The sequence below is a fragment of the Panulirus ornatus genome, chromosome 50, assembly GCF_036320965.1.
Source record: "Panulirus ornatus isolate Po-2019 chromosome 50, ASM3632096v1, whole genome shotgun sequence".
Classification (NCBI taxonomy): Eukaryota; Metazoa; Arthropoda; class Malacostraca; order Decapoda; family Palinuridae; genus Panulirus; species Panulirus ornatus.
This window is the reverse complement of record NC_092273.1, coordinates 12,695,589-12,709,900: the sequence shown is the minus strand read 5'-3', so window position 1 is coordinate 12,709,900 and position 14,312 is coordinate 12,695,589. Positions and strand designations below refer to the sequence as shown.

Below are 14,312 nucleotides of genomic sequence, written 5' to 3'. Positions count from 1 at the left end.
CCTGTAGAGGAGGAAGAGTAGGGCACCATGAGGTACACCAGGAGGAAGGAGGGGCAACCATGAGGTACACCAGGAGGAAGGAGGGACAACCATGAGGTACAGCAGGAGGAAGGAGGGGCAACCATGAGGTACACCAGGAGGAAGGAGGGACAACCATGAGGTACACCAGGAGGAAGGAGGGACAACCATGAGGTACACCAGGAGGAAGGAGGGACAACCATGAGGTACTCCAGCCATCCTCCTGAAGCCAGGTTATGCGACCCCGGCTTCAGCCGACGCTCTGGTTACCTGTACCACTTCCTGGATGCAACACGCCAGCATAACCTGGTCGTGACCTGGGCTGCGGGAGGAGGCAGGTGGAGAGGACACGAGGGAATGGAGAGGCGAGGGAGAGCAATAGGTGGGTACTGAGGATAGAATAACGGACGGGTGAGGATAGCAAGAGAGACAACGGGGTGAGGATAGCAGCAGTAAAGGAGGGGTGAGGATTAGCATACGAGAGAGACGAGGACAAGCAGGCGACACTGTAGGATAGGAAGGGAGAGGAGGCTGGAGGAGGAGCTTGTGTGTGGTTAGAGTGAGGGGAAAGTGACGGTGCTGGTCGCCACACACATACCCACACCCACACACACACACACACAATTCCATAAGTCTACAACCGCACTACAACCAGGACCACCTCCACAATACCCAAAACCAACCCACGAACCCGGTCGCCAGAAGCGAACAGGTCACGAAATCACGGCGTCTACCGAGGCATACGGTTTCCTGTGGGCGAATCGAGGTGACAGCGTCGGTGGGGCTGAGGAGAGTGTTTGTGTGTGTGTGTGTGTGTGTGTGTGTGTGTGTGTGTGTGTGTGTGTGTGTGTGTGTGTGTGTGTGGCGACGGACCACACAGCTGACCCAGGACAAGTTTTTCCTGCAGCTCTGCTCCTCCACCCGTGGGAGAAGGGACCGCTCTCCCGACCCACCACACTTGGGTCCGCCACCAGCAGCAGCAACAGCAGCAGCCACACACAGAAACACACACACACACACACACACACACACACACACACACACACACACACACACACACACACACACACACACTCAGAGAGAGAGAGAGAGAGAGAGAGAGAGAGAGAGAGAGAGAGAGAGAGAGAGCACACAAGCCGTGGGGAGAGGGGGGGAAATGGGGGGGGGATGGCTGACGTAGGATGGGAAACTTTCGTGTGTGTGTGTGTGTGTGTGTGTGTGTGTGTGTGTGTGTGTGTGTGTGTGGATCCGTGAGGCTGGGGGGGGGGGTTATACTTCGAAAGTCGTCCACATCCACCCACCCCCCCGTCAGCCAAGAGAACTTGAAGCAAGTCATGATAAACGTACGATCCTCAGGGATTTCAGATTATCTACCGCTTCTACAAGATGATGATGATGGGGAAGAGGGAAGGGAAAGGGAAAAGGGAAGGGGAAAGGGGGTGACTTTGAAAAGCGGTGGGTAGGGAGGGGAAGGGGAAAGGAGAAGGGGAAAGGGGGGAGACTTTTGAAAAGCGGTTCTACCCACACCGAAATTCCTCACTAGGATAGACCTCGAAGTGACACTCGTACACCCCGGGACGTGGTGGTAGAAACCGCGTATAGACATCCTGTCTGACCTTACAAGTCCCATTTTCTTTATAAAAAAAATAAAAAGGAAAGATAAAAACATGTACGACCGCACGACTTCATTCCATTAATAATGATCAATGATGGCTGATGCGAAGACATTGTACGTGTGTGTGTGTGTGTGTGTGTGTGTGTGTGTGTGTGTGTGTGTGTGTGTGTGTGTGTGTGTGTGTCTGTCTGTCTGTCTGTCTGTCTGTCTGTCTGTCTGTCTGTCTGTCTGTCTGTCTGTCTGTCTGTGTGTGTGTAAGTCTGTCTGTCTGTCTGTCTCTCTGTGTGTGTCTGTGTGTGTGTGTGTGTCTGTCTGTCTGTCTGTCTGTCTATCTGTCTGTGTATATGAGTCGTGTGTGTGTGTGTGTGTGTGTGTGTGTGTGTGAAAGAGAGAGAGAGAGAGAGAGAGAGAGAGAGAGAGAGAGAGAGAGAGAGAGAGAGAGAGAGAGAGAGAGAAGAGAAGAGAAGAGAAGAGAAGAGAAGAGAAGAGAGAGAGAGAGAATGTGTATGAATCCTTGACCTTGGTAATGTGATGTTTGCCAGCCCCCCCTCCACCCCCCGCCCACGATGCGCATTGACAGGAGGAGAGAGAAAAAAAAGAAATGTTCCCGGAAGCAGTTCAGACGACTAACGCCACAAGAAGCAAGTCTCAGGTTATGGCAACTTACGGAGGAGAACAGTTCTTGTGAATCAAGGGCATCCCAGACGGGCGTTTGTACGAGAGTGGGCGCGCGCAGGGCGTGGGAAGGTTGGGGGATGATACACGACCGTGGGGCGTGACGAGTGAGCCGACTACAGGAGGCCGGGCGTGGGGAGTGAGGTTAGTGGTGGAGGATGGGCGTGGGGAGTAAGGCCAGTACTGGAGAACGGGCGTGGGGAGTGAGGCTAGTGGTGGAGGACGGGCGTGGGGAGTAAGGCCAGTACTGGAGAACGGGCGTGGGGAGTGAGGCTAGTGGTGGAGGACGGGCGTGGGAGGTAAGGCCAGTACTGGAGAACGAGCGTGGGGAGTGAGGCTAGTACTGGAGGACGGGCGTGGGGGGTGTGAGGCTAGTATATGGAAGCAGGCGTGGGAAGTACGACCAACACTGGGAACCTGGCGTGGGAAGTACGACCACCACTAGTTACCTGGTGTGGGAAGTACGACCACCTGGAGACTTCAGCGCGGTACAAGAAATGATCCACGTAATGTTTTCGTTTCGACAGACGGATAGCTATTGAAAAAAAATATATATATAGTTTGCATCGCTTAAAAACAAAAGTTAGTCGTAAAAAAAAAAATATATGGAATTCACCTCTTTTCTGTCCAATCATCGTAATTCAATCTATAGCAAAACATAATCCAAATCAAAATGAACCACCTGAACAAAACGCCTTAGACCTTTTGATTTTCAGAACCCCGTCTGCTGAAATACGGTAACTAGAGCACTTGAGCAACAGATGTAAACAGTAAGTGTTCAGAGTATGCTATCACAACGAATGCCTCTGTCATGAACAGCAAAACACACACACACACACACACACACACACACACACACACACACACACACACGGTAGAATTAACCCGAATATATTGGTTCATTCTGACAAAGTCTTTTCAGTAAAGACGCCCCATGACGAACTGCACAACCCCCCCTCTTGCACTGTGCGATCCCGTAATGACATCCTGGAAGCGTGTTATCAACCTTAAACGACCCTATTGAACCACCCTCGGCACCAGACGCGGCGACCCTGGTACCACACACACACACACACACACACACACACACATGACATATGACCCTTAGCAACCACCAAAACCATGGCCACATGAGCCCACCTTGGCAAGAACCATCACACACGACCCCCCAGACAGACACGATTCTGACGGCACACAACACGACCCCAGCAACAACACACACACACACACACACACACACACGAGACACGAGGAGTGGCGACAACAGCACTGGTGGAACAATGAACCTGGCAAACACGACAGGTAAAACACCACCTTTCGACGTCCGAGATCTCAAACAACCTCCTGTGACCTCACAGGTACAACAGGTGGGGGTCTTGGACACGAGGGGAGCGAGGAATTCACCTCACGTCATCAGACCTGAACGATCTTTATGTGGTGATCAAAAATTCAATCAACTTCCTCTCCTACTCCCATCCACGCCGACTTTGGGGACACTATCATATCCCTTAAACTCTTCCTTAAAAAACGCCATATTTTCCAAGGTGGTAATCTAATTCTTTTCATTTTGAAGAAAAAAAAGTTAAAAGAATTACACTGAAAATCTTGAGTTGATTTAGAAACAGTTCTGTGGGCAGAGATAATGGAAGGTATACAGAGATGGTCTTGTGATTACATAATTACCGAGAAGCTGTTATCTCAGCAAATCATGGATAGCTTATATACATACATACATATATATACATACATATTCCTATGAGTCCACGGGGAAAATGAAACACGAAAAGTTCCCAAGTGCACTTTCGTGTAATAATCACATCATTAGGGGAGACACAAGAGAGAAATATAACAGTCAGTTGATATACATCGAAGAGACGAAGCTAGGACGCCATTTGGTAAACATACACACACACACACACACACATATATATATATATATATATATATATATATATATATATATATATATATATATATATATACGGACAACCACCACCACAGTCCACACAGAACGGAGACGGCAACAGGAGGAGGAGCACCACCACACGACAGCCCGTCACACCGCCACACCGGTGCCTCTCTGAACCAGTGACGGACCGACGACGGCGCCAGTAACACCCACCGTCTGCCACTGCTGCAGGAGGAGGGAGGGAGGGAGGGAGGGAGGCTGGCTAGGCTAGGCTAGGCTAGGCTGCCTCTCTGTCGCTGTCGTGCCCACAAAAACCACCCATCACTCCACAACACACCGCACGTGATCAGGTTTCCGACGTGTCACTGAAGGGGGGAAGGGGGGACCGAAGCTTACCCATGATCCATCCTCATCAATTCTAGAACCAGCATTCCCTCCTCCTCCTCCTCCTCACGGACCTCCTCCTCCTCCTCCTCCTCCTCTTCCTCACGGACCTCCTCCTCCTCCTCCTCCTCCTCACGGAGAAATGGAAATTGTCCACAGACCCACAACTTATCCCAAGATTTATCCTTTAATAGACTTCTTACACATACACACACACACACACACACACACACACACACACACACACACACACACACTTGTCTCCTCCCTCAAGTATGCGTTCCTCACACGAGCTAAATGAGGACTGAAGGCAAAAAAAAAATTACTCACCAGATGCCTGGCTCTAGACGTATCAACACTGTTTCTGGCAGGACGAATCTGTGACCTGCAAGAAAGAGAAATCAAGGTCATTACACCTCCACCCCAGAACGCGCTCCGTTATGGATGAATAAATCTATCACAAGAGAAGATGAAGAACCTGAAAATTCACATGAAATTCTAAGGGGTGAAAAGTTACGTGGCGTCAGTATAAGTAGGCTTGAGGGCCGCCAGGCGTGGTTCCCTGTGCCCCCTGAAGGAGAGGCAGCCGACGCGCCAGTTTCAACAAAAAAAAAAAAAGAAAGAAGAAACAGGAAAAAAAATATATATAAGCCACATGACAGTGACGGCGACGGAACCCTCGAGTGCGTAAGACCAACCACTTCCGCTCACAACTTCCGCTGTCAGGCGCGCAACACGCGCGGGCTCCGCGAGGAATTGGGTCTGCTGAGGGCTGGCAGTGTAGATGAGGGAGTGAGGGAGAGAGTAGGAGGGAAGGAAGGCCTGCGTGACTGACTGATATGTAGCAGCTGCTGACACGTACGACAGGTGTAAGAAGAAGGGCTATTCAAACGATGAGGGGGTTACAATGGCCTTTACGAAGGTGAAGAGGAGGAAGGAGTGGGGGAAGAGAGAGATAGATAGACGGCAGGGACAATGAGGAAGTGGTGGTGGTGGTGGTGTTTTCTGCTGGTGGTGGGAGCAAGAAGGTGGTGTAGAGGGAGACATAAGGAAGGGGACAGAGTCACAGTGGTAGGATGACCTCCAGATGGGGCGTGCCTAGGATGAGTGCGAGCCATAAGCACAGTAGGTCCGCAATGATTTAAAGACAGGTTCGCTAGAGGAAACAGACTCACAAAGCGTTCCATGATCCCCCCAACCAGAACCTCACTGTGTGTGTGTGTGTGTCACATCTCATACAGCAGATCCTCAACCCCCACGAAAAAAAAAAAACACATACTCCCTCAACGTAACCCCCGCTAGAACCCCTTACCAACACCTCAGAAACCCAGAGAAACCCCTTAAGTCACTCCCTAGAAACATGCCTCCAAACATCATGTATAAACTAAGGCTACAACTCTCTCTCTCTCTCTCTCTCTCTCTCTCTCTCTCTCTCTCTCTCTCTCTCTCTCTCTCTCTCTCTCTCTCGTTGGACGTCTGTCTCCTTTATTAATAAATGGGAGCAACACAAGGACAGAAGCTCCGCAACCACTGCATGACAATAAACTATTGAGTGAGGGAATGATCATTAGCTGGTCTGCTAAGGTTTAATAACACTCACGACAGAGGTTTAGATATCACGTACTACACACTAGTAAACAAATATGGTTACGTAGCTCCCAGCTCTTCTGAGTACGAGAACAACAAACAAAAAAAAATAACTGAATTCGTTACTATGGAAAGGTAAATGAAAAGGAAGCGAAGTAAAAACATTAACTGAGAGATGATGATAAACGGGATGATACATTAGGATAAAACAGTGATCAAAAAAGGACAAAAAAAGAGAGGAAAATGAAAATGTGTGTGTGGAGAGAGAGAGAGAGAGAGAGAGAGAGAGAGAGAGAGAGAGAGAGAGAGAGAGAGAGAGAGAGAGAGAGAGAGAGAGACGGGGGTCGAGGCCTCACACCGGGGGTGAATAGCTGTCATGTGGTGGTGGTGGCGGTGTGAGGGAGGCAGGCACTCCTGGCGTGTGGTGTGGGATCATCTACAAGTGTTACTACACTCTGCCTCCCTTCCCTCCCTCCCTCACACCGAACACCACCATTAGCCTTATTACTCCACCACCCTATTTCTTTTCTTTCTCTCTCCCCCAATTTCAATTTCAGGATAGATAAAAAAAAACCCAGGTATTTCGTACCACAGACGTACAATATATACATATATTTTTTCCTCCTTCCTTCAATCTGTCTGCAGAAAGACCGTTCGTGGCAGCAGATACAAACAGACAATAAACCACCGACCAAACAGATGGCAACATGTATCTACACCCCCTCCCTACTCCACACCACCACCACCCCAAACCCTCCCCACCCACTCACACCTGTTGCTCTGAGTCACCTGTAACACGTAAAAAGTCAGGTGGCGACTTTACCTTATTGCTACGTTACCTGGGCTTCATAACACATGACGTGCTGTTTGGAATTTCCGAAAAACGTGTGTATCTATAAGCGTACATGCCAAAGGCCTGTTTTATCAACCAGCAGATAATTACGGTACACTAATGTGACTATGTCTAAAGAGGATCTAATGGGTGAAAGGATCTATTCCATACACATGACAGAGGATGAGTGATGGGAGGATGACTAAGAGGGTGTACATGTCACAGAGGTGGTGGGGGTCAAAGAAAATGGAAGGATGGGGTGTGGGAAACCAAAGAGGTGAAAGGATGGAGTGAAAGTTGCCTTATTTTCTTTTTTTTTTTTTTTTTTGGGGGGGGACGCGCACGAAGGGTGCAAGGCGTGCGGAACGGATAGAACGAATTGGAGTGATGTGGTATACAGGGGATGACGTGTTGTTTAATGGGCTGAACCAAGGCGTGTGGAGCGGCTGGAGGAGAGGTATGTGAAGCCTGGTTGCGGTGCATCGCACCAGACAGGTAAGGAATGGATGTGAGCAGATGAGTCCATTTCTTCTCTTCCTGACGCTGGCGCGAAACGGCGAACAATATATATATATATATATATATATATATATATATATATATATATATATATATATATATATATATATATATATATATATTCCTATGAGTCCACGGGGAAAAATGAAACACAATAAGGTCCCAAGTGCACTTTCGTGCAATAATCACATCATCAGGGTTGACACAAGAGAGAAATATCAGTCAGTTGATATACATCGAAGAGACGGAGCTAGCTACGTCTCTTCGTTTTATATCAAATGACTGTTATATTTCTCTCTTGTGTCTCTCCTGATGATGTAATTATTCCACGAAAGTGCACTTGGGAACTTATCGTGTTTCATTTTCCCCGTGGACTCATAAGAATATATATATATATATATATATATATACATATATATATATATATATATATATATATATATATATATTTTTTTTTTTTTTTTTTTTTTTTTTTTTTTTTTATACTTTGTCGCTGTCTCCCGCGTTTGCGAGGTAGCGCAAGGAAACAGACGAAAGAAATGGCCCAACCCCCCCATACACATGTACATACACACGTCCATACACGCAAATATACACACCTACACAGCTTTCCATGGTTCACCCCAGACGCTTCACATGCCTTGATTCAATCCACTGACAGCACGTCAACCCCTGTATACCACATCGCTCCAATTCACTCTATTCCTTGCCCTCCTTTCACCCTCCTGCATGTTCAGGCCCCGATCACACAAAATCTTTTTCACTCCATCTTTCCACCTCCAATTTGGTCTCCCTCTTCTCCTCGTTCCCTCCACCTCCGACACATATATCCTCTTGGTCAATCTTTCCTCACTCATTCTCTCCATGTGCCCAAACCATTTCAAAACACCCTCTTCTGCTCTCTCAACCACGCTCTTTTTATTTCCACACATCTCTCTTACCCTTACGTTACTTACTCGATCAAACCACCTCACACCACACATTGTCCTCAAACATCTCATTTCCAGCACATCCATCCTCCTGCGCACAACTCTATCCATAGCCCACGCCTCGCAACCATACAACATTGTTGGAACTACTATTCCTTCAAACATACCCATTTTTGCTTTCCGGGATAATGTTCTCGACTTCCACACATTTTTCAAGGCTCCCAAAATTTTCGCCCCCTCCCCCACCCTATGATCCACTTCCGCTTCCATGGTTCCATCCGCTGACAGATCCACTCCCAGATATCTAAAACACTTCACTTCCTCCAGTTTTTCACCATTCAAACTCACCTCCCAATTGACTTGACCCTCAACCCTACTGTACCTAATAACCTTGCTCTTATTCACATTTACTCTTAACTTTCTTCTTCCACACACTTTACCAAACTCCGTCACCAGCTTCTGCAGTTTCTCACATGAATCCGCCACCAGCGCTGTATCATCAGCGAACAACAACTGACTCACTTCCCAAGCTCTCTCATCCCCAACAGACTTCATACTTGCCCCTCTTTCCAAAACTCTTGCATTTACCTCCCTAACAACCCCATCCATAAACAAATTAAACAACCATGGAGACATCACACACCCCTGCCGCAAACCTACATTCACTGAGAACCAATCACTTTCCTCTCTTCCTACACGTACACATGTCTTACATCCTCGATAAAAATATATATTGGTGGATGCAGCAGACAAGTGGTATACCCCATGTCAAGCGACGAAATAAGTGACCTGCAGAATTACTTACCTACCGTAACACATCATACATCTAACGAAATGAAGAATAAAACGTGTGAGCATCGCGAAATGACCAACGAGACATTCTCGCTCCATGCTAAGTGAGGACTTTCAGCAAGACGTAATGATACTGGGTACTGACGAGAATGACTACCACGAGACATGACAAATGTACATTTATCATCTACATTTGCCTAAGTTACGAGTCGCATTTACGACACGCGCTGGATACAGATGCAAGGACCCAGTCACAGTGAATGTACTTTCCCTCTAGGAATCCACCTAACACATCACTTAAATGTGCGTTAAAAGATACTCTCGTTCCATGATCTTCATAGAACGATACAATCGGACGATACGGACGAAATGAAGAGAGAACAGAGGTTACATTATGATAAATGTAATAAGTATAGTATGAAAGTGTGGCTAGCATCATCTAGTAGCCGAAGCTCTTCGTTCACTAGCCTTTCCCACCGTCAAGACCGCTCATACAAGCCACCAAGAGAGTTTTATGAAGAGAAATATCCCAAGCACACCAAGTTCGACCCCTTCAAAAAAAATTAAAGCGTAGAACTTCTCATTATTTCAATTAATTAAACAGCCGATCTCGTTGTGAAGAATATGATGACATGCTGGGCAGTGTACTGGTAACTTGCTGGGCAGTGTACTGGTGACTTGCTAGGCAGTGTACTGGTGACTTGCTGGGCAGTGTACTGGTGACTTGCTGGGCAGTGTACTGGTAACTTGCTAGGCAGTGTACTGGTGACTTGCTAGGCAGTGTACTGGTGACTTGCTGGGCAGTGTACTGGTGACTTGCTAGGCAGTGTACTGGTAACTTGCTAGGCAGTGTACTGGTAACTTGCTAGGCAGTGTACTGGTGACTTGCTAGGCTGTGTACTGGTGACCTGCTAGGCAGTGTACTGGTGACTTGCTGGGCAGTGTACTGGTGACTTGTTAGGCTGTGTACTGGTGACTTGCTGGGCAGTGTACTGGTAACTTGCTGGGCAGTGTACTGGTGACTTGCTGGGCAGTGTACTGGTAACTTGCTAGGCAGTGTACTGGTAACTTGCTAGGCAGTGTACTGGTAACTTGCTGGGCAGTGTACTGGTAACTTGCTAGGCAGTGTACTGGTAACTTGCTAGGCAGTGTACTGGTAACTTGCTAGGCAGTGTACTGGTAACTTGCTAGGCACACTCGAGCACCTTTGCCCTGCTGTCGTCACTTATTTCGCTGATAATTCACTTCGCTCCACACCGGCCTGTTGAGGAGGACCCAAGGGGGGACAACAGATGAGGTCCTACAGTGCCTCCACTTCTAACTTCGAAGCTAACACTCTCATGCTAAGGACACCTCACCGCACCTCCGTCGCGTCTTGGACATGTCAAGGCATCTGGTTCCTCAAGGTGAACTTTTAAAAAGATGGACTTCTGTCCAGCTGGTGACACAGTTGGTAGGATTGAAGACTATTGAATGAAATGTATCAAAAGTGGAACTTTCTTCATCAGTCTGACCAGATATATAACATTTTTTTTTCTAACAGGAAAGGTAAAGGTCAAAGACCAGGCTATCATACCCAAGAGACTTGCCATCGTGCTCAAGGGTGTCGTACCGTCGTGCACAAGGGTCGTATCGTCGTGCTCACGGGTCCTGTACCATCGTGCACAAGGGTCGTACCATCGTGCTCAAGGGTCGTATCTTCGTTCTCAAGGGTGTCGTATCGTCGTGCACAAGGGTCGTATCGTCGTGCACAAGGGTCGTATCGTCGTGCTCAAGGGTCGTTGCCATCGTGCTCAAGGGTCGTACCGTCGTGCTCAAGGGTCGTATCGTCGTGCTCCAAGTGTATGAAGAAGAAAACCCTTCACTGATAACACGAAGCCCCTGATGCCAATTACAAATATCACTACGCGTATGTCATACCAACACTGGCTGACACCACCACCACGACCTTGCATACTAAAAGCAAATCGAACTGACACCGTCACCACCTCAAACACCTTTCCTGCTGACAACACTCCCGACCTGGCACACGACGGCAAACTCAAGCTGACACCAACTCACCACCACTACCTTCCCTGCTGAAGTAACACAAGCTGACATCTCTTCGACCTTATACCCTACAGCAGTCCCTCGAGCTACATAGCACCACCACCACCACGTATGCTAAAAAAAAAAAAAGGTAATACTCAGCTGACTTTACCACCAACACCACCACTGCCAACCAACCAGCCAGGTACGATACCTGCAATGCTAGTCCCCAAGACCACCAACCACACCTTCAGAACAACGACTGAATGACACAGGGACACTCCGCCTGTGGACCGCGGTCCCCTCCCTGACTTCCGCTGAAGTACAAGGCTGACTCACACGAGGGACGTCTCACCACACACACACACACACACACCACACCACACACACACACACTCCTGACGCAGGGAGTCAGGAAGTCGCGAACTACGTCTCACAACCGTCTCGCGTCAACATCTCACCCTCACGTTGACTCGTGACCCCGTGAAAAGAAAACGAAACTTCGAGATGATTCGATGACTAGGGAGGAAAGGGAGAGAGGGAGGGAAGGAGGAGAGACGACATGGTGGAGGATTGAGAAATGGACTGACGAACGAGAAAGGGAAAGTGGCTTGAGGAGGGAGGGGAGGAGGAGGAGAACGCCTTCATCACCCTGGTGAATACACACACACACGCACACACACACACACACACACACACACACACACATCAGCCTATATAACCCAGGTAAGCCATCGATCGACCAGCCCAAAGAGAGGGGATGAACATGTGGGTTGGATGAGGGGCGAAGGCTTGCCCATGCTTGTATCGTGGTCAGCAGCGTTAACCACTACACCAAGCGAGCCTCCGAGTGTGTGAGTGTGTGTGTGTGTGTGTGTGTGTGTGTGTGTGTGTGTGTGTGTGTGTGTGTGTGTGTGTGTGTGTGTGAAAAAAAAGATAAAACATATTCCCCAAATTCCATCCATGATGAGTAACTAGTTTCCCAGGGCCTCCAGCCATTCCTGTGGTGTACGCCTGGTGGCGGCGAGTCCCGGGTACCGTGGAGCCATTCCCACACTTGGCGGTAATTAAGACATGGCTGGTGTCTGCAACCACAGCCCAGCTGATGCTCCTAGAGAGAAGGGTCGGTGTGAACCGTCTCGATTGCCGGGGCCGTGGCTCCCACACGTAACAAGCGCGTCGACTCCTGAAACGGAGAGGCCAAGAAGAGGAGGAGGACCAAGAGGACCATCGACTGAAGGAGGGCTACCGGCAGAAGGAGGACTCAACAGCTAAAGGAAGACCAACAGCTGAAGGAGGATTACTAGCTCAAGGAGGACTCACAGCTAAAGGAAGACCAACAGCTGAAGGAGGATTACTAGCTGAAGGAGGACTCACAGCTGAAAGAAGACCAATAGCTGAAGGAGGATTACTAGCTGAAGGAGGACTCACAGCTGAAGAAAGACCAACAGCTGAAGAAGGACTACTAGCTGAAGGAGGAAAACTGGCTGAAAGAGGACCAATAAGAAGAGCTACCAATTGAAGACGCTTGTTGTCAAGGAGGAGATTTGAAGCTGAAGAGGGATCAGTATGAAGCAAACAATGAAATGGAACGATATGGAAGAGTATATGGCGAAACAGAGGATGGTCTATAAGAGAACAAGGAGATGAAAGAAAGGGTGGAGAAGATAGAAGAGAGAGGGAAGTATATGTCACTGGAAAAGAATGAGGAGGACGAGTGGGGGAGATGAAGGATGGAGTGAAAGTTTAAAAGTAAAAATATTAAAGGTGAAAGAGGTGAAGGTGCGAGGTGAGAAATAAATGGGACAGTAGGATATGATGAAGTGGAGTGTGGTAAAGGGATGTATACAAGAAGATAAAGATGAGGAATACATACGTAAAACAGGAGGGTATAAGAATGAGGGTTGGAAGAGCATGAAGGACACGACGTGGTGAGAGAGAGAGAGAGAGAGAGAGAGAGAGAGAGAGAGAGAGAGAGAGAGAGAGAGAGAGAGAGAGAGAGAGAAGGATAAATGAGAGGTAAAAAGGGAGGAATAGGGACAGACAGGAGAGTGAGTATCAGGTAAGGTATATAGATAGAATACTAGGAGCCACACACACACTACGTCGACAGAAGCCGGCACCTCAGCGACGGTCACCGCCACCTCCTGTCGCCTTCCCATCCTCAACCATAGTGATTACCAACGCCGCTGAGCACCTCCGGTGGGAGCTGCGTATAACACAGAATACCCGGTAGCTTCCCTCTGCAACGGACACAACACCCGCCCGCGCCAGGGAGGGAGGGAGGCACTGCATGTTGTCACTGGACGACCACGTACTTTGCGGCTTGATTTGCCGCAGTATATAAAGGGGGGAGCGTCATCAAACACCTGGGTCGCTGAACCAATCGCAACCTGTCACACACACACACACAACAGGTAACTAACCCTCGACAAGATCCCGGCGCCGGCATAAGACTCCCGTGGCTGGATAATAAGTTTTCGAGAGAAAATTACCCACAAACCCAGAACGTGATCTCTTCACGCCTACGCCCACCACACCTCCCACACTGCCTCTTGACTTTTCACACACACACACACACACACACACACACACACACACACACACACACACACACACATACACACACACACACACACACACACTCAACACTGGACAGCCGGGTGTATTGTGGCCGACTCCTCCATTGTTCCCGGGGTGGAGCAAGAGAGGAGAGCGACGCCTTCAACAATACACATAACAGCAAACACTGCGTGCACCACCGCTCCTGTCTGTCTGTTTGTCTGTCAGGTGAGTGACGAAGGGCACCACCATCGCTCCTGTCTGTCTGTCTGTCTGTCAGGTGTGTGACGAAGAGCACCATCACCGCTCCTGTCTGTCTGTCTGTCTGTCAGGTGGGTGACGAAGAGTACCACCACCGCTCCTGTCTGTCTGTCTGCCTGTCAGGTGGGTGACGAAGAGCGCCACCACCGCTCCTCTCTGTCTGTCTGTCTGTCAGGTGTGTGACGATGAGCGCCACCACCG

The 14,312-nt window shown here is 48.8% G+C and overlaps 1 protein-coding gene across 5 annotated transcripts in view; it reads right to left on the bottom strand.

Moving 5' to 3' along the window:
- The window catches only part of fus (epithelial splicing regulatory protein fusilli), a 308,026-nt gene that overhangs the window by 125,478 nt on the left and 168,236 nt on the right, over positions 1 to 14,312 (bottom strand). For all 5 annotated transcript variants that reach the window (XR_011716420.1, XM_071691437.1, XM_071691438.1 and 2 more), the window contains exon 5: positions 4,932 to 4,986. Coding sequence is in view for 4 of the 5 variants with exons in the window: in XM_071691437.1 (XP_071547538.1) it covers positions 4,932 to 4,986 (55 nt within the window). In the remaining variant the exon portion in view is untranslated. The remainder of the gene's footprint in view (positions 1 to 4,931; positions 4,987 to 14,312) is intronic.